Here is a 24,084-nt window from a genome sequence, read left to right on the forward strand (position 1 = left end):
AAAATAAGTCACAAAATATACTTCAACATGTTCTTGAATATTTTATGATTGAAGTGTGAGATGTTACGGAAAACTGATCCAGGGTAACAATTGATTTTTAAAGTGACATTAAGCTGATAGCTTATACATTATTTATTTATTTCATCTTTTTATTTTATGTATTTTTCAAATTTTTGTGTTACCAAAAAAACCCCAAACTGTGCTACAGTGTAAAGTACCTGCAAACTGAGTCTATGTAGCTGGCTGAGCTAAGATCGAACCCACTTTCTAACACCAGAGAAATCTGTACAGTAACACTATTTTGGGATAGCTTTTTTCAGAAAAGCAGATGGCTGATGTCTGTGTATATTTAACCCTGTGCACCTCCCTACCACAAAGGGACACTGCAAATGCATTCTGACTTGGAACAAATAAGTTTCTTACTTTTGGAAAGAAAGCCAGCTTCTCTTGTATTCGTCTTTCCCCATTATCCCTGGGAGTGTTCAAGGCCAGCTGAGACAGGGCTTTAAGTAACCTTGTCTAGTGGAAGGTGTCCCTGCCCATGGCAGGGGGTTTGGGGCTGTATGATCTTTAGGGTGCCTTCCAACTATTCTATGATTGGTACTACATAGACCATACAATGTTGATCTTGCTACCTGCGCTGCATTAATTCAGGGTGAGTTGACTTGTATCTTAAAATGCACATTCCTGAAATGGTTGCACATAGGGGTGGTGGTGGCTAGCTTTGGTGAAGTCCTCATGCAGTCAGATAAATTCCACTAAGTGAGAAAAGAGTTGATGAGCTGTATCCTCTGCTGCATAGGAGAGAAGATCAGTTAATTTCTCGCTTAGTTTTGTCTGCAGTTGCTGGAGCACAGATTGTATCTGACTAAGGAGGGTGAGGATTTGTAACTAGAGAGCTTTTTGTGGTGCTAAAGGTTATGAGTAACTTCACCTAACCTTACTGGTTTGAATCAGATACCTGGGAAAAACTTAACTGCCCACTGACTCTGGAGAAGCTAAGGGGCAATTCATCCAACCTGTCTTCCTCCATTCTTAAGCAGTTGTCTGAACTGAGTCTGAGATATTAATTTCTCTCCACTAATTAGAAAAAATTTGGGAGTACTTAATGTTGGAAGGAGTTAGATGGCAATATTCCTTTTTAGTTTTAGCAAGTCTTGAATACTTCCTGCGTTTTGCAAGACTAGCCCTCATACCCTTAATTCAGAGACTGTTTCTCATTGTCTCCTTTTTTTCAGTCATTGCACTTCAGACCCTGCTTGTAATCATTTGTTCAGATGTCTAAGTTCATTCTGCAGAACAGGGACAACTGGGGTCTTTTCATTTTTTTTTTCACATACCGATAGCTCATCTGAATCTTTCTATGATAGGCACAAAAATTTTGTACAAGGGTCCATACATACACTGATGAAATGGTGTGAACACTGTAGTATGTGTCTGCTAGTCATAAGTGAGATACATGGCATACTGCTTTGTGTTGCATATGAATTGCAGGGAGAAATCTGTGTGATTCAGTTTTGCTCAGACAGATTTTTTTTGTCTTGATTACTGGAGCCAGACATGGAGCTGTTTCCATTGCGTCTGACTGCAGGTACCTTGTCCTTGGATCTCAGACAGTTGTTACTTAATTCATAGAACATATTGCCCAGATTTATTCAACCTAATTTTAGGCATGTGTCTGGTATACCAAATTTAACAGCACAATCACTTTGGCCATGGTTCATTTACCTTAACAAGGTTACTAAGTGTAATTTGACATGGTCTTGGGTCCTTGAAATATCTAGATGGGACTGATGGTATGATACAGGACCTGCACAGCAGCCTCACTTAACTAGACCAGCTGGAGCACCTCAGATGTCATTACATTCTAGTTTTAGACAGCTGAACTATGCACCTGCTGTTCTGTGCTGAAGGGTGGGCTCTGCTCCAGACTGCAGGTGTTTAAATGAAGCTGGCTAAACATATGAGATGTGTTTAGTGTGCCCAGGTCTGGTGGACTTCAAGTCGCAAGGAGAGCATTGCTACGTTTCTCCAGAGCTGAAGTTGTTGGGAGTCTCAGACCCAGGTGATTTCTCCTCTCCAGTCCACTAGATGCGAGGCTGCTACAGTTTCCTATTTTCATGTCCAGCCAGTTGTTAAGACTGAGTCTTGCCAGAAGGTCCCACACTCTCACTTGTCCACGTGCAGCCACAAGGATGTGTTTGCCACTCGCCTGGACTTAGGTTCCTTCCATTGTTCGGTTTCCAACACCCATGCTGTGGTAGCTGACCCCTACATCCATTGTCCAGGCAGTATCCAGGCCCCAAACCTCTGGTCCTGTTTGCTAGCTAGTCTGATTTGATGTTTATTGGCATCTCACATGCTCATGTGGACATCTGGTAGCTGGCCTATTCCCAAAGTCTCTCCAGTGCCAAGCCTGTAGCCCTGCAGTTGCTCAGTAATGGGTTCCCAGACCTCATCTGTCTAATTGGCTAGCATGGTTTGGAGTTTTCTAAACTCTCTCATACATGCATATGCATTTGTGCACTCACACGTGGCACACACAACACCCTTTGTGCAGAAAAATAGTTGAGAGTTCAGTATGAAGTAGAGACTGATCAAGTGCAGGGCTGGCTCACATCAGTGACCTCTTGGTCAGTTTTGGGAACTTCACAGTCTGTTCCTTGTTATGTTGAGCAACATTTCATATTGCATCTGGTTACAAGTCATCTCCTGGCATACCTTCATCTTCGTACAAGCAATATTTAGTATCCCATTATAGCCAGTAGAAAGACAAGGCTAGGTTTGGTTGTCCATATATGTGTAGCACTGATGCCCTTGAAATGCGCTGAGTGGATATCTAAATGGCAGAATGTACCTACTTGTGGGCAGCTGAATTGAGCTGTAGGTCTTCATTGACTGTAATCAGAGCTTAGGTGCAAAATTTAGTTGTGGACATCATAAACACTCAGAGGACATGTCTGGGAAGGTAGAAAGGTCGTGACGAATGCCTGAAGCAATCCTATGACAAAGCTCAGTTTCTTTTTCTTCTTAGAAATGTGTTCATGTCTTACGATTTTTTTTTAATAGACATTGTTTTTATTGGTAATGAAATTGAATTAACTCTTCAATGATACAGGTATTATAATGCAGGCAACTTTAATATGTCACCTGCTAATTTGAAAGAATTATTTTAAGAGTTTTGGAAGGACAAATTGTAATTATTTTCTCATTCGCTCCGGGTGTAACTTCAGGCTATAGCTTTTAAATTATTAGAATGTTGGCATATGGCTTCTGTGGTTTTTCATGCATCATACAGCAGTATGTATTCATTACTTTGTCTTTTCCATTTAGAATTGCTGTTTACATATAACAAAATTCAGTATGCACTTTATATTAATCATTGAAGAGTTACCCTTTATATTATCATTGAAGAGTTACCAGCACATAAGAAAGTAAGTGGTGCAAGATAACTTATATTTTCAGCATGTGAATGGATTTTGAGTAGCATTAACTACTTGCCACTTCTTTTAAAGCCACTTGAAAGCCATGCAAAGATTTGTGTCAGAAATTTAAGTAAGCTGTTAAGGCCAGGGGCAGTCATTTGTTGTATCCTTCAGGAGTGACTCATAAAATGCAATTCCAACTTCACTGGGCTCAAGGTACTACCACAGTATAGCCTTATTAGTAAAAGTAGGATTGAGTGTCAAGTCTTAAGAATTTGCATCTGACTGGTAGCATATCTTTTTTGTTGTTGTTGTTTTTTTTTCCCCCAATTTTAGAGTTATTTGGCACTTACGTGTTTGTGATTTTTAGCTTTAGGCAATGTTTTCTTCATAACACCTCTTAAGTCTATTATGGGTTCAGGGAATGGTTCTGTGGGCTGTAGTATGTGATAGCAGTTTAGTTATCTGTGGTGTTGTTGCCTGCAAAAACAGAGGACTGCACTTAGCATCCTAACAGCTTAAGGTCCTTTCTTCCTAGAGGTGCATGTCCCTGAAGTAGATCTGTGAAACACTAGAAAAAAACCTCTTTGTTCTTCCTTCCCAGTCCTTAGGAAAATTAGGGAAGGGAGCAGTTTTTAGGCCAGCATGGAATAGGGTATGATGGAGTGATGGAGTCATCACTTCAGCCTATTGCTCCATGGTGTCACCAGTTTTCTTTTTTTGTCATTTCTGCTTCACATGTTGCAGTTATGTAGCCAACATTAAGAGTGCCTCAGGGTTGTTTATTAAATGTCTTTTGAAACACTGTGAAATACTTCACTATAATCACAAATTAGTCTTTCTTTCTAAATAAAAAAGATCCAGTCTGTAAGTAGGCACATATGTTCCCACTGTATAGGACTTGGTCCAAAAGAGATTTTATTTTTGGCCTATGTGGGTGCTGTTAAATCGGAGGTAATTTTACTTGGAAGAAACAAAATATTTTTTTTTATGGAGAAGCTTGAAGAAACATCTCAAGCTTTGTTGTCCAAGACCGCTTTTGCTTATTGTGGATGTGACAGGTTCTAGTGGTGGAAACTCTTTAAAAAGAAACTGTAGAGTTCTTTTTATCCTGAAAATAAGACGTGGGCAGAAGGATGTTGCAGCAGCGTTATAATTGTATTGATGGTCATTCTGCAAGTTGTATGCTTTGACTTGTCCCTTGTGCCATTCTTGTGCTTTCCCTGTTGTACTGTACTTTTGATTGGTAATGTTATATTCCTCTCTCCTTTTCTGTATGCTTACACTTACGTTACTTGTTTGCAAGGAGCAAGGATTGCCACTTTATTAAATGCTTGTACAGCTCTTGCTAGAGTGTATGTACCTCTGCGAGGTACTCGGGGAGTCTCTCGTGATGTCTAAAGTCACCTCATGAGAATTTAAGTTTAGAAATGTGCTCTGAGTTAGTGCCAGGAGAAACCTGTCTTTCTCTAGGGAGTCGGAAGAGAGTTGTCTATTTAGGCTCAAAATTGTCATTGCAGAAGCCCTGACCCCCATGATAGTAATGATAATGGTGTCTATATCAAACATATGTATGTTCAGCCTGGAGAAGAGAAGATTGCAGGGGAACTTTATTGTAGCTTTTCAGTTCTTAAAAGGGGCCTATACGAAAGATGGGGAGAGACTTTTTATCAGGGCCTGTTGTGACAGGACAAGGGGTGATGGTTTTAAAAGAGGGGGGATTCAGGCTGGGTGCGAGGAAGAAATTCTTTACAGTGGGGATGGTAAAATTCTGGCACAGGTTGCCCAGAGAGGTGGTGGATGCACCATCCCTGGAGATAAGACTGGGCTGTATGTGGTTCTGGGCAACCTGATCTAGATGAAGATGTCCCTGCTCGTTGGGATTGGACTAGATGAGCTTTGGGGGTCCCTTCCAACCCAAACTATTCTATGATTCATTGAATCTATGTCATTTCATCCATTCTTCTAGAAGTAACTGTTTGGTTAGTATTTCTTCATTTTACCCTGGGTTGGTGTTGAACCCTAGTTCTACACAACGGTATGTATTCTGAATACTTTATTATAGTTGACAGTCACATAAAATTCTATCAGTACTTTTCTTAATCCTAAACTTTTGTGTTGTGTTTATTTTTTCCTTATTTGGTGTTTCAGAAGTATGAAAACCCTATTTTATAGTGTCGGGGTTTTTTTGTTTTTTTTTTTTTTAAGGGTTTTGTAGTATTTCTCTGCTTTGGATGATAGTGTTAACACATTCTCATAGTAAGCACATAACTGTAACACCTGCTATATTTATCCAGATTCCACAGGGGTCCTTGAGGGTAAGTGCTGCTTTTGACCCTGATTTAAGCCTAACTTGTAGTTTTTCCAGTCAGATTCAGTATGGGCAGCAGGTATACTTTTGCAAAAAAAAGGGAGTGTGGTATCTTGGAGCAGGGTGTCAGAGTGAGAAACTGTAGACAGAGAAGCCCTCTTCAAAAGCCTCCTTTCAGAGGTTTAACCTGTCAATAAAGATGGCAAGTAGATAATCTGTTTATGGGTGCTTCTTGGATGCAGGGGAAATTCAGAACTAACCAGTAAGGTTAGAAAAAAAGTGCAGTTTAGCATTAATATTTGAATTATTTTATCCTTTTTGTGCTATGATAAATGCTCAAGAGATTTATATCCCAACAGAGACACATATTTGAATTACACCTGGTATGTAATTATGACCCTATACTGTTTGGAGGAGGATGGGAAATTGTCCTTCTATGAGTCTGTTATTTACAGAATAGATCCCTTATCTCGCTTGCAGATGGTTACTTAAGAATGAGAAAAAGAATTACATATACTACCAAAAAAATTGAATGTAAGGAATGTAATTAGCTCTGTTTTTCTCCAGACAACTGTTCCTCTAAACAAAAATTTACATCTTTGATTCAAATTGTTGCTAGCATATCTGATTAGCAGTATAGTACATGTCCACCTAGGAGAACTGCTGTACATCCTTTGTGGCATATGGCAATGAAGTTCTGTCTTATTAACTGGGGCAAAATCCTATCTACCTTCTCTGAAGGAGTGCACTAACACTACATAACAGTCTTTTTTGGTTTGTTTTACCTCTAGTTCAGTGGATAGTCTAAATGAACAGGCTGTCTTCAGCAGAAGATCATGAGAGCACATGGTGTAGTATCTAATCTGTGATCTGCAGGGGGAGTTGAACTGATACCTGTTCTGTATAAAGCAGAGAAGGGATAAGTAGCCTTGTTCCTTATCTTGGAGAAGTCCCCTAAGCGTGGACTCACAGGGTGAAAGGGCAAAGGCGCCATTCCTCTAACTCCATTTTGTGAATGGCAGCTAAGCCTGTCTCGAAATCTGCATTAAAAAAAAAAAGGCAAACTGTTTTGTTCTCTAAAATAATCCTTTCAACATGGGTTTTAGTTTTGAATGAATTTATTTACACTGCAGTTCAGTGTTTGCCCTATTACATATTTGTCAAGAGTTTTAGTTGATACAATTTTATTTTATTGTGGTGGTGTTTGCTGTTGTTTTTTTTTTTTTTCTTGAATGGCACTTTTACTACTGACTTCTTTTATTCAACTCCTGAGACCAAAGCTGCAGAAAGGGAGCCTGTCCAGCAGAGCTCTTTGTGACTGCTGTGACTGCGATGACTCAGCTCCTGTACTGAATGCACAGGAAGATAAATATGATGGCACTGATGATCTTAGATGTACCAGTACAAAGACACAAAGACTCAAGAGATCACAAAGCAGCTGTTGTTCTCTAAGGGATGAAAACAGCATTTCCAAGAGTGGGTGCACTATTAACACTGGGGTTTTAGAATTGCTTTGGGCTGATTGAACTGGAGACATCTAATGTACAGTTGCAAGATATTAGGGAGATTTAGTTCTGCACAAAAAAGCTCTATTAGGTTAACTGGTTTTAAAAACAGGCTTCCTTCTCAGACTGAAGTTAAAAAATACACAAAACCTGTAGTTTTTTTGCTATGTCGATGGCAGCTTGCTGATAAGGTACAAGGTTTTCATGTTCTTAGTAGCCTTGAAGGGTATGCTTGTATACAGAGCATATACAGGCGCACAGATTACCTCAACCATCCTTGTTGTGTTATCAGAACATAAGCAGACACTAAGAGTTAATCTTGTCAGTGCATACAACCTGTCTACACTGTGCAGAGGCATGCCAAACAGCCTAGCTCTAGTACATCCATCCACACACTGCAGTGCAGTGCTGCATGGATAATATAGTAATAATATATATCAGTATAGCTGTCGCTTGGATCCAGCTTGAATGAATAACCCAATACTCCTCTATTTCAACTCTCAGGTTATATCTTCTCTAGCTACCATATGTGTCTGTTTCTCTGTGTTAAATGTGCTAGAAGTGCATTCAAATAAGATTTATACTAGCTTTTTTAAACAATCTTAAACTTCAGGGTTGAAACTGGGGACTAATTGAAAAATAGAGACATCTGTGGAGCATGAGATATTTCTTCCTCCAGTGACAGGGAAGGACAGAGAGGAGTATAGCTGTTTAGGTAGGACTGGAGGTCAAATTTGAACACTGAAAAGTAGTTGAGGTGAATACAGACCACAGAGTTTAGTAAAGACAGAGGACATGCTGCATTTTTCAAAATGTTCTTCCTCCATCTCTCCCCTCCTGTGTAGCTGGAATTCAGATTGGTTTCCATACAATAGCTTCTGTAATAATTTTTAGTCATCAAGCAAAATTAATTTCCAGCCTTCACTTACTAGTGAAGTGTATGGTAAACTGAAATTCTGTTGAAAGCCAGACCTTCCATCACTGTAAAATTAATCCAAGACAAGAATTAAGTGAAATGTCTCTAACCTTATGGTAGGAGGGAAGGTAACTAAATAAATAGTTTTTTTAAAAAAATGTTCTTCTGTAATTACATCTCATGTACAAGATAGAAATAATGGAAAAAATGTAGTAGTAGAAACACAATAGGAAAAGGACCATGTTGATCCAAAACCTACTAAAATCTCTAGAAGTCCTTCTTGTTGTTTGTGCATTGACCTTATGTTAGTTCCTTAAGGTATTTAGCCTACTAATTGTAAGCTTTTTGGAGTGAATGTCAGATAACTTTGAGAGGAGTCTTCTGCTTTATATTTAAGGTTAGAAATATGGTAAGATGAGATTCAGTATTCATTGGTTCCCACATGACTGAAAATAGGATGAGTTCATGCTCTTGACCTGGCTGACAGCAATGAATACAAACTGTTTAAAACTCTGAAGCTCGATTCCCCATAGTCAGAGATTTTGCTTGAGGAGGACTTTGCAAAGCCTGCCTAGACACCATGCAGTGGTTCTGACACACAGTAGAGCTATACATGGTATTCTTTCTGTTGTTCGAGTGTTGGGAAGATCAGGTCTGTGCTGGAGACCTGAATGCAAAGTAGTTTTGTTCATCAAGAGTGTGAAAAGATGTGGATCCATTACCTGCTTTGGGAATGGTTGTCGGGTGTTGACATAAAGATCAACTTTCTGTAGTGGTATTAAGAGTCATTTACACAGCATACTATATTGTATTGGCAAAATACCCCTGCACTAACAGGCTATTTGATCTTTTAAGTATTTTGAAATATTAAGTGGATGTGGCAAGTGTACTGCTATGGGGAAATAGGTATCCTTGAGCTGCAAGACAGATGCCCAAGAAAGTATCATAGAATAGTTAGGGTTGGAAAGGACCTTAAGATCATCTCTTTCCAACCCCCCTGCCATGGGCAGGGGCACCTCACACTAGACCACGTCACCTGAGACTCTGTCCACCCTGGCCTTGAACGCTGCCAGGGATGGAGCATTCACAACTTCCTTGGCCAGCTCATTCCAGTGGAGAACTTCTTCCTTATATCTAACCCAAACTTCTCCTGTTTAGGTTTGAACAGGTAATTATCATAAGTGTTAGTTCAGGAGTAATCTGACAGAAATGTCCAAAAATGAAATTACTAGCTTTTACTGAGTCTCAAAAATGTCACTGCACCTGCATGTCTTGTACAAAAGTAAAGGAAGCCCCTTTAGGAATAGGGGACATGAAACTGCTTCTCCTTCCCTTGGATGCTGAGGCAAATTCCACATCTAAGGGAAGCCCCAGGGGACAGAGCTGTGTGGCTGGGGAAGAGGAGGACCTGTAACAAGAGTCCCATACCCAGTACGTGCACCAGATGGATTAGTAGCTTGAAAGCCTGCTCCTGAATAATGGATAACCATGTCTGAAGAAGTACAGGGCCAGATTTCTCTAAGTCAGTTTTACCACCAGATGCTTTTTAGGATTAAGTGCTCACTGAAGTGCATAGATCATGATCATGGGCCCATATTAGAAGCAACCCCCCCACCTCAGCGTGCATTATTAACCTTATATATGAAACTAGGTTTCTCACTCCATTGATTCCCAAATCTCTGCTAATGAGAGTGGTGAGTTAGAAGGCTCAGTACACCCCAGGGGACATGCCCAAGAAGGGCTCCCCAGATCCTTCCTGTAAAGTGGTTTGCACAGTCTTTCAAAATAGCAACTCTGATAACTACTCTCTGTCTCAAAGTGGAAGAACTTTCTGCCTTCTCCCTTGGTTAAGGAACTTTAATTAGCATTTTTGTTGAATATCTTGATTAGATTATGGGCCTGGATTTAGACTTTAAACTTTATTTCTTTACAGCAGACCCTAAAATTAGTATTGTAAGAGCACATTTTATACAGAAATAGGAAATATTAACTGTGTATATTCTGGTCAGCACTCTACAGCTGTATATAAGCTTTGCACAGGGTCAACAGTAAAATACAAAGCATACAACCAACCCTACACATCCCATTGCAGTTAAAGGCACCTCTTTGAGAGGTGATGACAATATGACAGTGTTAATTCAGACAACACAGATTTAGGTCTTCCTGGTTTGATAATACCACAGAACTGTTAGTAATCCGGCGCAGTAGCTGTCGAGCTGCTGGTCAGCAACACTTTACTGTGTGAGAGCTGCATCCTAGGCAAGTATCTCTGCTGCAAGTGTTGAATTATGGAGGCTGTGGAGGTGAGTCCTGCAGCTTCATACTCCTTGCTGCTGCTTGTTGGCAGACATTCCCTTAACTGCTTCAGAACTAGAGAGAATGTCATACTCAGTTGGTTTTACTATTTGTGTTGTGGCAAACAGAATTTAAACCAGTGCTGAGTGATTGCAGAATGTGCTTTCTACAGTACTCTCTAGGATTTTGCTGTATCACAGTCAGTGAAATACAGACAAAGCAGTTACCAAAGGTAATGAATTCATGAAGGCAAATAAGGTTGGGATGAGTTTCACAGCGCTTAATGCAATGAGCATGAGCATTCAGATTTTGCTTATGATGACATCAGAGAGTATGAGCGTCTCTCCCAGTGTTACAGTGTGTGTAAGCAATGATAGAATTATGTTTTATGAAGGAAAATGTAAACTATTTCACAAAGTGTGCCAAGCCAAATGTTTTCCCTTTGGATTACAGGCAGTGAGTAAAATGTGATTCACCCCGATCATGATGCTCAAACAATGTTTTAAGTGGTATATGTATCATGACTTCTGACACAACTCTGCTTAAATGTAATTCTTTGCCATGATGTAGACCGCAACAGCAATGTCTGTGTCAAGACACCTGTTTCACATTAGAAGAGTGAAGCCACCACTCATAAGTATGGCATGGAGCTTTCTGCAAGGTTATATGAACTATTTGAGAACAGATTAGTTACGCCCACCAGGTTTGGTGCTGCTAGCGAAGGTATGCTGATAGTGGAAGAGGCATTAGTTTCTTGTCACAGTCCTACCTTTCTTTAGGTAGATGCACCAGTCTCCTCAGAGCTTATGCAGGGCTCTTGGACACTCTGCTCTGCTGTATGTTATAAACCAACCTCAGTCTCTTGTGGATCTGCTACATTTGGAATAAGATCATAGATGGTTTGGTTTTGGAGGGACCTTAAAGACCATCTCCTTCAAAACCCATTGTCAGGGCACCTTCCACTGGACCAGGTTGCTCAAAGCCCCATCCAACCTGGCCTGGAACACTGCCAGGGATGGAGCATCCACAACTCTCTGAGCAACCTGTTCCAGTGCCTCATCACTGTGGTCGTCTTCCTTTCATCCCTTTACACAGGAATGTAACTTGCTTTGTCAGGGACATATGTCCTGTTCTAACTTCATTTGTGCTTCCAGGAACTGCTGCCCATTCAGATCTACTTGTGATGAATAGATGATGGCTTCCTAGCTTGTTTCAGTCACTACATGCTGTGTGAGCCTAACTAGAGATCTGATAATTTACAGCCAGAATCAGCAGAGAGAGGAGGTCTATCCAGTTGGCACAGCAAGGGTTGGAGGAAGATTTTTCTTTTGCTTGATGTGCACTGTCTGCACATCATAGTGATAGACTTTTACCCTTTGAATGATATTGTAAGGTCATTATTATTTTGTTCCCTTTTTGTTGATAATTGTTAAAATGCAATGTGTTTTCTCTGCATTGTATGTGTAAGCAAGCAGTTGGTGTCAGACATTGAGTTAATCTCACCTGCACTTACACACATTGTGGAGGCTGCTCTTGTTTCTTTTGGAGGCAAAGTGGGCTTCAGCAGCCTCGCCTTCCTGCTTCTATTTTCTGCTTCTCCATCTCTCCTTAAATGCTCTGGTACAACTTGACTCCATCTTGCTGGCAAAGGGCATTGAAGAACTCATTGTTTGGTTTTTTGTTTGTTTTTTTTTTTTAATAAATTAACAAAAACATCTTTTTAATACAGATTGAAAAATTGATCTAATTGAGCATGAAGTCTGTCAAGGACATTGGTACTTGGGACATTGTACCAGTGCAGCCGAGAAGATGGCATGGGGAGGACTGGGGTAAAGCATTAGCCCGTAGGAAGGTAGCGAGGTTCCCCTTTCAACTGGAGCTGCTGCCAAAAAAGGTGTTCAGCCACTTTAATTGGGTATCTACAGCTGTTTCAATAGGATGCATGCAAGCATTGCAGTGCTCTAGCGCTGCAATAGAGTTGCCTTTTTCAGTTGCTTAGGAAAAGGGAAAACTGAATGCAGTCTCTGAGATGTGTTTTTAAGCTCTGTTTATTGTTCTCTGTAATGAATACTGTCAGAGTGAGTTTTGTTTGAATATATGCAGAGATCTGTATCGGAGCCACTCACACTGTGCTGCCTTTGTAGGCAGTGCAGACAAATGGGCACGGGTCATGACCTTTTCAAGTGGAGGTGAGATCAATTCTTTCCCATCCTTTCTCTTAGAGTATATTGTGTCTTGTGGTGACGAGGTCAACCATCAATGTTTATACATTAAAGCGTCTTCATTGCGTCTGTGACACAGGTTTGAGCATCCAAAATTGCCGTAAATAGATATTGGAAGGGAGTGAGAATATGGGGATAGAGCATACATACATGCCTGCCCTAACACTCTCCTGGTTGTATTTCCAGTTCAGAGACTGACTGAACCAGGTGTTAACTCTGTTTTAGATGTGATTTATTAACCTTTGGTGGATTCCTCTTCTGTGAATTTGTGCAGTCTTCCTATGTAAGTCTCTGCATTCACAGTGCCCTTTGGTAAGCATTCCTTGTTTTGGAAAGCTCCTAAAATTAAATGAGGTAAACAGACTCCTTAATAAATGAAATGGTAATAGTTTGGCTGAAGAATCTGGGGCCTTATATTTTGTTCCAGGTTACCTTATATAGTAATACATGAGAATGAGTCTTCTGCTCAGAAAAGTGTATCTGAAATGTAAGAGCTTATATGCTCATGAATTCTGGTTAGGAATCCACCGAATGGAATGAAAATGCATCAAATTGGCAGTTTATATAAAATAGCACTTGCTGAGTATGAGAACTGGGGAGGGAGCAGACATTTGGGTCCTAGGTCATGCCTGGAGCTTAATACTTCAACATAACATTTGGCCAGTTTCTCAGAAAAGGGAAGCTGGAAAGCCAAGTTTGACTACTATATCTGCTTAGAAAATTTGCTTTTGGACCCATGCATGTGGAGAGAGGTGTGCATGCAGAAGGAAAATGAATGCTGAGACAGTTACATTTTTTTCACAAAGCCTCTGTGCTTGTCCATCTGTTTATTTAAGGATGTACACTAAGTTGTATTTTGGAGACCCTTACTTACTAACTCTTGAAAGAAGTCCTCTTGCACAGTCTACACTGATACTGTTAAGTAATAGAATTACAGAGTCACAGAATGGTTTGGGTTGGAAAGGATCTAGTTCCAACCCATCTACCATCGGCTGGGACACTTTCTACTAGACAACGTTGCTCAAAGCTCTATTCAGCTTGGCCTTGAACACTTACAGGGATGGGGTGTATCTGGCTCATCAAGTAGAGAACCTGTACTTGATTTGTCCCTGTTTATATCAGTGTAACCCCGCAAAACTAAAACAACATAATGAGAGTCTATGCTGATTTTTACCTCATGTCCCAGTTTGTTAATATTGCCATTAACTTGAATAGCAATTTTTTTCTTCACTTTCAAAAGCATTCTTCTATATATGTTTAGCAATATGTACCTTATATAATTTAAATGAGAAATTGCTTTTAGTAAAGGAATTGCTTTAGATGTGTTACAGCATCCTGTGGTTTTGCAGGGTGCTTCATTCCTTTTCAGCCATGCAATTCTGTAGATGTTTACTTGTTCAAACTTTCATGTGAGATTTTCCATCAGTTCTTACCAAATGCTGATTATTCACAGGAGTCAGTATGGTGATGTTTATGTAGTTGCTGATATTTCTCAATGTGAGGTATTTATCTATTTTAGCATTTTTGATATCTCCAGGGAAATTATAAAAATGTCTTAATTGTACTTTGATATTTCCATTGGAAAACTAGTGAAAACTCCCTTCTATATTTGATCCTGAACAATGGAACTAATTGTATGCCAGAAAAGTATCATTACTTTGCTGATGCTTGAACGCTATGAAGTTTCATTTTAGGCACAGTGGTGAAAGTTCCAGAATTGGGGATATTTTACATTGGTTCATTATATAGAGAGATTGGTCTAGAGTTTCTTGGCTTCTTTGTCCGTCTTGAAAACACATACAGTTTGAAAGAGGAGTTTGAAATCTGCTTTGCCATAAATACTAATTACATTCTTCATGCGGGCTCTTGCTTTCATAGTCGCGGTAGCTGTTGCTTTGTACGTAGTGGGCCAGTGCACAGTGGTTATTGTAGAGGGTAATGAATGATGTTTATTTGTGCTGTGCGGTTGACCACATCTGGGGTGAGAACATGCTGGCAGCTAATTGGCTTGGCAGATGATCAGGCTGCTACAAAACAGGATCTTGTGTTAGGCAGAAAAATAAAATCACAAGGACCTGTCAGCGCTTGCTCCTTACCGATGGTTTCTAGTGGAAATGACAAACATTAACTGTGAATATGATATTGAGATCTACTCTATTGCACGGATTTCTTTCAGGGAATGCCTCAAATCAATTTGCAGTTTTTAACTCCTTGTAAATTAATCTCATTCCCAGCAATTTGTGTTAGTTACTAGCTTATAGAGTGGCGTTCATCTGCATGTGCTGTCCTTTTTGTCCTGGAACACCTGTGTGCCTGACTTCTGAACCGATCATGCTAGTGGATGTAAAGGACAAATAACACTGCCAGGAAGTCTGTGTTGTGTTGCTTGGCATCAAGCAGTTTCCTAGAAGTGGTGCTGATGCTGCTCCTAGTTAAGGTCTCAGACCTTGAGGTTTCTTTAAGCTTGAAGAAACTAGAATCATCAAAAATGAGGAAGTTGCAATTATTCTTTGATGAGAGGACAGCAAAGATCACAATTTGAATTTTTATATCTTACTAATGTGTAAGTTTAGCTTCTTCCCGCAGAGACTGAGCCTTGCAGGTACTTCTCTTCCCTGGCAAACTGCTTTGTGCCAGTGCTGGAATCAGGTAGCTGCCTTCAGTCTGAGCTTAGCAGCACTAGTGGGAAGGATAGGAAAGGCTGTTTCTTCCTTAAAACTCCTGGAGTAGCTCTGAGTGGGTCAAAGCAAAAGGGAAAGGTGGAAGTAGCATATTTTGAACTGATTACTCCAAAATGTTGCAAGGATGTGATTGACAGACTGCCAACGAGATTCACTTCCCTGATTTTCTGTGGCCACTTGGTGCTGATGTTAGCAAGAAGGAATAGTTCATATGTCCTGCTAAATCATTTGGTGACAGTGAGGTTTTAAAATAGAGAGGGCCTGAATGCTATTTGGGTATCTTGTGTTTAAAATGACTGGATCAACAGGTCCAAATAACATGGCAGATTTGTGGTATTAACTAAGCATGTGATGGAGAATAGCTTCTGGGGGCTTTGAGGCCCTTCTAGGTTTGAAAACCAGTTAGCAGCATCTGACACCACAAAAACCTGGTAAGGATAGAGGTTATGCCATTGATTTCTAAGTTAGGTAGAGCTATGTTCCTAGCTCCCTCCCTGTGTCACTGTTAGAATTTATTTTGTCCTGACAGATGTTACAATCACAAGTAACTATGTGATATTATAGCTTGTTTTTCATCTGTACAAACTTTGCTTGTACCTATTTGGGTTCTCTGAAAATTCATTTTTAAAATTTTGCCTTTTCCTTCTAATTAAACCCACTTCATTTAATTTCTGAAGAGCATGTAGATATTGTTTATTTTGCCTTTTGAATGCATATTACAAAATAAGCAAACCAAAGGGCGGTTGTATTCATATTTTACTGGATGAGCTAAGAAAATGTAAATTAAATAAGCCTTTAGCTTTTTTTGCCTGCTCTGAGCTCTTTGTGATGTTACTGAGCAGACCAGATTTCTTGCAAGTTTATTGTAAGCGGTATGTAGGAAAAGAGGTGCCCTGTTCTACTATGTGGTTAATCCTCAAAAAAGAAACCAAAAACCAAAACCCAAAGAGTGGAGAGTAAAAAGAAACAACAGACTTTGTGCTTACGCAATCAGGAATCAATGCTGTGAAAAGAGAGAAAATAGGGTAACTTAAACCTGGCTGTGGAATTAGAGTTGTTTTTAGCACTTGATGGTTAAGTGTCTTTTACTGCTCTGTCTCTGAACTCCCATAACTGATAATTTAACTGCTAATTCAATTGTGTGATGGTTGATTGCCATGAAGAATTCCTTGAAGAGCACTGCCAATTTAATATGTGTTTGTTAACTGTAGTGGCTTTTACTTCCCCTGTTACTTTGTGTGTTTGCACCCAGTGACATATGTGATGAATATACACCAAAATGGTGTATACATAGAAAATAGCAAAAAAGACATTTGCTAGAAAACTTTCGGAGCACACTTAAATGTAGAAGACTGTGCTGATCCTTTATTTTGATGCTGAACTGTGACCATTATTTTCCTTTTACTGTAAGTAAAAAATGTCTAATGAACAGATTAACATGAGATGATTTTTCTCTCTCTGACAGCACTATTCTCTTCATAATGGAACATCTTTTTTTTTCCCCCCCCCTCCTGCCTCATATCTGTAACAGCTAGCCGATGGCGGAACCTCTTCTCTACACCTGTCTCCTTGGCTTTTCCCTATAGTCCCGTTGCAAGACTCACCCCATATACCAATGGCTTTAACAGTCCCAGCTTCTCTAAAACCTCCAGTAAAGCAATACTAACACCTGAACGAACAGGTAATGCTTATCTTTTTATTGCCTTATGGTGCTTACAAAATTACTTGATTTAATCTAATCTTCCTGGCATGTAGCAGCAATGGACTGTTCCGATGATTGTATATAGACTCTCACCTCAGAGGGAGATGTTTTAAAAAAAACCTAAAATGTGGCAATTAACTAGTAGTGTAGGTTATCCTCTGTGTTATGCAGCATGTCATAGGAAAGTGGTGCTGCTAAACAGAGCCTATTTCTCAGTAATGATTTATCTGAGAGTATAGTTGTGACAGTGTCAGGTTAAACAGTCTCCAGCTTTGCCTGCCCTTTACTGCTCATTTCTGCCCCACTGTGCCCCTTCCTTCTGTCTACAGAAACATTTGTGCAACTGTGTAATGAAGTAGCAGGGAGCATTTCCCTACAATAAAAACGGGCAACAGAATCATGGCTGTTTTCAAACTGGTATTCTTTAAATAATAAAATCCAAGATTATTTTATGTTCACCACTGATTTTCATGGGACATAGGCATGTAGGAAAAATGTAAACTTTCTGTGGGCTGTAAATTGCAAAGAGTTGCATTTTTCTTTCTTCTCTACAAATATCAGGAGTCGGTTTGCATCTGTCACTAAACTGTAGTGGCAGCGGAGAAAATAATCTTGGCAAGAGGCATTAAAATTTTATTGCTGCAAGGAGCAGTCATGGTCTAAGGACGTTAGCTTCAGTGTCACACTGATCTGTGCCCACTGTTCTTTTCAATGTGTGAAATCAGTGCAGAAAGACCTGTTTTAAGGGATATGGGCACTGTGGGTGAGATACAGCTCCAGACTGAATGCCTGGTGTAGGTGTATGTGTGAGTAAGATGTCTGAACTCCCCTATTCAATGGGATGTAGTTTAGTACCTAAATGAAGGCATCTCATGCTATTTGAGATACCCTCAGGTATCTTCTCTAGCTTCCCACTGCTGCACCAAATAGGCACAGCTGTTACTACCTCTGCTAAGCCTGGAGGACCATTGTAACTTGCAAATTTAAGAAAAGCAAACACGTTTACTCCTTGCAGTCCTTCCAAAACAAAGTAATCCCCAGCATCTTCTTTTCTGTTGGAGATACTATTAGAGAACAGCTGAATGTAGGATGAATTTTACGTGGCTGCTTTCAGCAGTGCTAGAGGATGCAAACACATCTGTGTTATGAGGACAGCTGATAAGCCGTAGCCACAGTGGTTCTTGCCTTGCAGGCAGCTGTGGCCCTTTGGTGGTCCAGAGGTTATTAGAAAGCAACTTACCGTTTTATTGGAAGAATTTGTCTTTAAAGTTGGACAGCAAGTAGCTCATGCAACTAACTGCAAGAAGAATCCAGACCCCTCTCTGAAAGGTAGCTCTCTGAAGGAGGCAATGCTTTCTCTGGTGCTGCATAATGTTTAGTTTTAATTGTTGACATTGATTTATCTGATTATTTTAATGAATTAAAAAAAACAAAACCAACAAACAAACAACCCAGCCTGCAAAACTTAGTTAAATGACTCTGAAATGGAATCTGATTACTGAGTATGACACACACTTGCTTTTCAGAACAAAGTAGGGAGAGCCAGAGTCCCGTAAGAAGTATTCAAATGCAGATGTGTTTAGACTATGCCAAGTAATCTGAGATCAGTCAGAACTGTACTGAGTAAATTATTAATTGCTGGGCTATGTGGTGGTATTTTGGAAAAAAGCAGAGGAATTCATGATCCATTACTACACTTACTATGTCTCACAAGAATCAAAACACTTTTGCTAATTTAGTGGATTGCACTACACTTCTGAAAGTTTTTATCTGCTATGCAGAAAGTATTTTAAGGTAGTGTAACATAAAGGGCAGATAGTAGCAAATGAAAGATGGACAGATGCAGTCACAAACTGAAGGTTATGCTTTCTTACATAGGTTACCTTTCTAGGAGTTCGCCTTTGAGCCCACAGTCATCAATAGACAGTGAGCTGAGCACCTCAGAGCTGGAGGATGATTCCATCTCCATGGGATACAAGCTGCAGGACCTCACCGATGTTCAGATCATGGCTCGTCTACAGGAGGAGAGTAGGTGCCTTTTGTTAATTTTCCAAAACAGTTTGAAGAAGATTTCCCATAACAGTGAAAACTGCTCCAGCCTGGTCTCAGTCGGGTGTATCTTTCTTAAATGGTTTTGCCTCTTGAGTGGTAGGTGGAAAAACTCTTCACCTGCGTAGACAAGGTATGCACATTGTTGGGTTCAGGTTAATAGTACTGGATCTTCCAGTGCTTGATGCTTATGTTTTATGGAATCCCAACTGGTGTAGCTCCATATCTGTTGAGTACATTTAGATTTAAAAGATTTATAATGTCTTACCACGTTAATTAAAATAATTTTATTTCTGGGAAGGGAAGATGCTAAAACATTTTTCTCACACATACTTTTTATGAGAAAGGTAATAATAAGCAGCTCTCATGGATTTCTTTTCCTCTACTTTGCTTTTCACGTCAGATGAATTTTAAAATTAATTCCCCTTTAAATCCTGAATTGGGGCATTTAAATTTAGCATTTCAGTTTAAGACTAGTTACTATGCACACATCTGAGCCCAGAAGCTTGTTTGACATAGATTTTAGTTTGGCTTGATAGTAATTTTTGGAAAATGTCTTTATTCATAAATAAAGGGCATTTGACTTAGAAGTCACTCAGACAGTAAGTGCAGTATCTTTCTCACTTCCTATGAATGCCAAGTAAGACATCAAGGAGAGGACATGATGAGGTGAAAAACAAGAGAAATTCAGAGATGACTGAAGGAAAAGGCCAAGTAATAAGTGATTAAATAGAATAAAAATAAAATGTGAATTAAAAAGTAGGGCTGTGGTCTAGCTGCAGCAAAACAGACTGAACAAGTTGGAGTGATCACTTGTGAGCACTTGAACTTGCTGAGCATCTGGTGGCACTCATTATGTTCAGCAGAGAAATTAGCAAGTGTGAGGCTTTCCAAGATCGCTGAATTCTCTCTTAGCTGGCAAATGTGTGTGGTTACAGCTGGGAAAATTTCTGATATTATGTTGAAGTTGTAATAATTTAAAAAAAAAGTAAAATGGTGACTATCAAAAATACAAAGGATTGCATTGGTTAAATGCCAGCTGCGCTCATCTCCTTCAGAGTGAAGTGTAAAACAGACTTCTCTTTGAGGAATCAGGTCATTGGTAAACTGACACTGTGTTCTTCCCATCTCTGTCAAGTGTAATGGCTGTATCTCATCCTTGTAACAGCTAGTATAGAGTGTTTGAGCACATGACAGTTGTTGTCCACTTAATCCTGTGAAAAGTGGTAGTACTATACATGTACACAGGCACACTCTCCTCAGTGCCATGGATAGAATGCTTGCCTCCCACTTGAGGGTGGGAGGAAGCATATTAAGAAGTTTCCATTATGAGGCAAAGACATCTGTCAAAGATGAGGGCTTTTTGCAAATCTAGTGAGGCTGTTATCTGCAGCTATTGCCAGAGATACTCAGCTCCTGGAAATGGGATGTGCATCCCCTTTTTCTTTGGCTGCTGTGGGGGTTGTACAAGGGATGTGGATGTTTCCCTCTTGCTTCACCTGGAGCTAACATGCTTTTCTGGGGCAGTGCTAATAGTGGGATGGTTTTCAAAACCTGGTGTTCTGAGAAGGGGGGGTGGAAGGCATGGTGGTGCATACCTGTCTAAAAGTCAGCCAGGTTACCACTAAGTCTTGTCTTGCTAGCAGGAAATAATTCTGGTTCAGGGAAGTTGGAGAGCCAGAATCCTTACATGGGTTGTAAGTTTAGGAAATGTCATTGTCAGCATTTTCACTGCATGAATATAGAAATTTAATAGCAATAACTTGGAAACCTAATAGACTGAGTGTTAATACCTCTAATTGAAAAAAAAAATACTCATGTAGTCTTTCTGTTGGCAGAGAAATAAATGCCTCATGAAGGCAATACATCTTGTGTTGAGAGAGGCATCTAAGACGTCTCACAGGTACTACATTTTGGAGGTGCCTGTATTCTTTTATTTTTATTTGTTTAAAAAAGGGATCTTGAGGGAAATAATTCAGAATTAGGTGCCTGAAAGGTAGACACTGAAAGTTAGATGAGATGAGTTGTACCTCAAATCTTCAGCCTGGTGACACAGTAAATCCAATTCACAGTATCACAGTATGCTAGAGATTGGAAGGGACCTCAAAAGATCATCTAGTCCAATCCCCCTGCCAGAGCAGGAACACCTAGATAATGTTACACAGGAATGTGTCCAGGCGAGTTTTGAATGTCTCCAGGGAAGGAGACTCCACAACCTCCCTGGGCAGCCTGTTCCAGTGTTCTGTCACCCTCACTGAGAAGAAGTTTCTTTTCAAGTTTAAGTGGAACCTCTTGTGTTCCAGAATTCTTGCTGTAAAATTATGTCTACTCTTCTGCTTAGTTTTCAAGATCAAAGTGCATGTTAAGAGTTACTTAGCAGAAGTTGAATTAACCTCTTCTTGGAATTTGCAGGCCTTAGGCAAGATTATGCTTCAACTTCAGCATCTGTGTCAAGGCACAGTTCCAACGTCAGTCTGCATGCAGGAAAGAAAGTGACATGTGCTGACCAGGAGTATGATCGCTATAGTCTTGAGGATGAGGAAGAGTTTGACCACCTCCCGCCTCCCCAGCCACGGCTGACTCGCTGCTCCCCCTTCCAGAGAGGGATTCCTCACTCACAGACTTTCTCCAGTATCCGGGACTGCAGGAGGAGCCCTACCTCTGCAAACTTTCCTTCAAATACTTATCAGCAGCCCTGCTACTCTCCTCAAGCCCAAACTCCAGAGCAGCAACCAAATAAGATTAATGGAGGTGGGTTGCATGCTTTTGTGAGAAGTGGTCTTTTCTCTGTGCAAAGTGACAGTGTCATTTCAAAGATCAAGTTGTGTCAACAGAGTGAATTGTGTTTGGTGTTTGACAGCTAAATCAGCCCCTGAATTGTGACAAGCAGTTTAAGCCTGTGCAAAAGATTGAGGTATGTTATTAAGTCATTTGCTGCAAAATGTAATCTGTGACCTGATCATAAAAGTTGTTGCTTTAGTTTGTTTTAAAGTGCTACAAGGGTGACCACAAGTGAAGAACAAAGAAAAAAGAGAGAGCATCTTTTAGCAGGTTAATAGGCAGTTAGAACTGATTGGGCTTTTGAGCATGGCCTGTGCATGTCCATTGTGAATATAGTGAAATACAAAATAGGGTTTTCAGATTTTCATTCTCTTTTTTATTGCTGACTTTGTTGTTAATGCAGTGAATCCACAGTGAGTGCTTACAGCAGGAGTCAACACCGTGCACTTGTTCCAGGTCTGGTAGTAAAAAAGTAGTGGGAGATAATGTCAGTCCCAAACTATCCTGAGCTATTGCTACTTTTGTACTGCATTTGATCTTTATTGCCGAGTCTCTGGACAATTTGTCTCTTGGTGCTTAAGTTTTGCTCCATTGTTGCTGTTACCTTCCTTTCATTCCTCATTATGATCACTGTTTTCTTCCTTTTGCTGTGTCTTACTTTCCCCAAGCTAATTCAAAACAGTCAGTTTTCTGTCAGGGTCTTGTTTGTAACATTACAGATTACAGCTCATCGTAGGGCCAGAAAATAAACCTTTTGTGCAAAAAACTATTTATTTATATTATATAAATATTTATTTATATTGTGCAAAAAACTGTTGCTATTTATAGAGCACTACAGGTATGCATGTTGCTTTCCTGACAAATATGTCAGGACAAGTTGGTGCCAAAAGCACTTACATTCAAAGTAAGACCCGTATAGTTGACAAGTGGCAGCATGTGAATCACAGAATCATAGAATGGTTTGGGTTGGAAGGGACCTTCAAAGGTCATCTAGTCCAACCTCCCTGCAATGAGCAGGGACATCTTCAACTAAATCAGGTTGCCCAGAACCACATTCAGTCTGACCCTGAATGTCTCCAGGGATGGTGCATCCACCACCTCTCTGGGCAACCTGTGCCAGTATTCTACCACCCTCATTGTAAAAAAGAAGGCTGGCACTAATAGGGTAGAGCAACATGGAGGTTTGTTGGTACAGCATATGTGCCATATTAATTTTAATGTTATTTTTCTTGCTGGTGAGGTACAAGAAAGGGGCAGCACTGATGGGCTTGCAGAAATGTTGGGGAGGTAGAAAGGTTATGGAGCATTTTTGATTCAGGAATAAGGACAGGGTCTGGTGCTATGATCTTTCTTTATGGTCCCCAGATACTCTTTCAATGATTTTTTTCATGTTCCATGCCAGTGGACCTTAAGCATTGGATTCTGACATGGAAACGTCTCAGAAAGTACTTACAGGGCGCTAAAAACACTAGACGCCTAGTTTATTAACTAGAAAGCGAATAAATGTAAAAGGCCACCAATTTTATGACCTGGTTACCTTTTTTCTCAAGAACTTTGCGGTGTTAGGTAATCTGTTTGGTGTTCCCACAAGATGGATTGTCAGTCCCCAGCAGCTTGCCTTTGTTCAGGAGCTGAAAAGCTCCTGGTGAATGCTGTCATAAAGTGGGAGATATGTGCAACTGTAAATATGTTAAGTTGTGAAATATGTGAAGATGTGATTAAGGCGTATTTGGGTCCACTTGTAGCATAGGCTGTAGGTGTACCTGTTGTTACCTCTTAAACAACCTGTAATATGTAGGTTAGCTCTGCTTTCTAAGAAGTTTTATTTCCAGTTCCAGCAAGAATACACTAAGAAAAGCTTTGCATGCAGTCTGCCTCCCCCCCACCCCCTGCGCCCTGCCCCGCTCCTTATTTAATTACACCCTCTCCCTAAATCAGGCTAAATCAACTGAATTGTTTGTAACACTGAGTTACATCAGAAAAATTCCATCTGTGAACATTTTAAGGCATTCTGGTTTTCAGAGATTTTGTAATCAGTTAGTGGGTCAGAAATAGATCACTTAAGATCCAAGAGATACAGGAGGTAAATAGTTTTGGGTGTCTGTTGCAATTAGCTAATGTGAGTCCATCTAGTTCATAGAATCACAGAATAGTTAGGGTTGGAAAGGACCTTAAGATCATCAAGTTCCATGCCATG

The 24,084-nt window shown here is 40.1% G+C and overlaps 1 protein-coding gene across 2 annotated transcripts in view; it reads left to right on the top strand.

The window, feature by feature from the left end:
• Positions 1-24,084, top strand: part of SLAIN1 (SLAIN motif family member 1) — a 49,821-nt gene that overhangs the window by 10,970 nt on the left and 14,767 nt on the right. The window contains exons 3-5 of one of the 2 annotated variants that reach the window (XM_062636942.1): positions 16,887-17,036; positions 18,936-19,085; positions 21,519-21,857. In XM_062636942.1, the coding sequence (XP_062492926.1) occupies positions 16,887-17,036; positions 18,936-19,085; positions 21,519-21,857 (639 nt within the window). The remainder of the gene's footprint in view (positions 1-16,886; positions 17,037-18,935; positions 19,086-21,518; positions 21,858-24,084) is intronic. The other variant, XM_062636943.1, reaches the window with a different exon arrangement.

The sequence above is a fragment of the Pezoporus occidentalis genome, unplaced genomic scaffold (assembly GCF_034315485.1).
Source record: "Pezoporus occidentalis ecotype Australia unplaced genomic scaffold, CSIRO_AGI_Poc_V1 ctg5, whole genome shotgun sequence".
NCBI classification, from domain to species: Eukaryota; Metazoa; Chordata; class Aves; order Psittaciformes; family Psittacidae; genus Pezoporus; species Pezoporus occidentalis.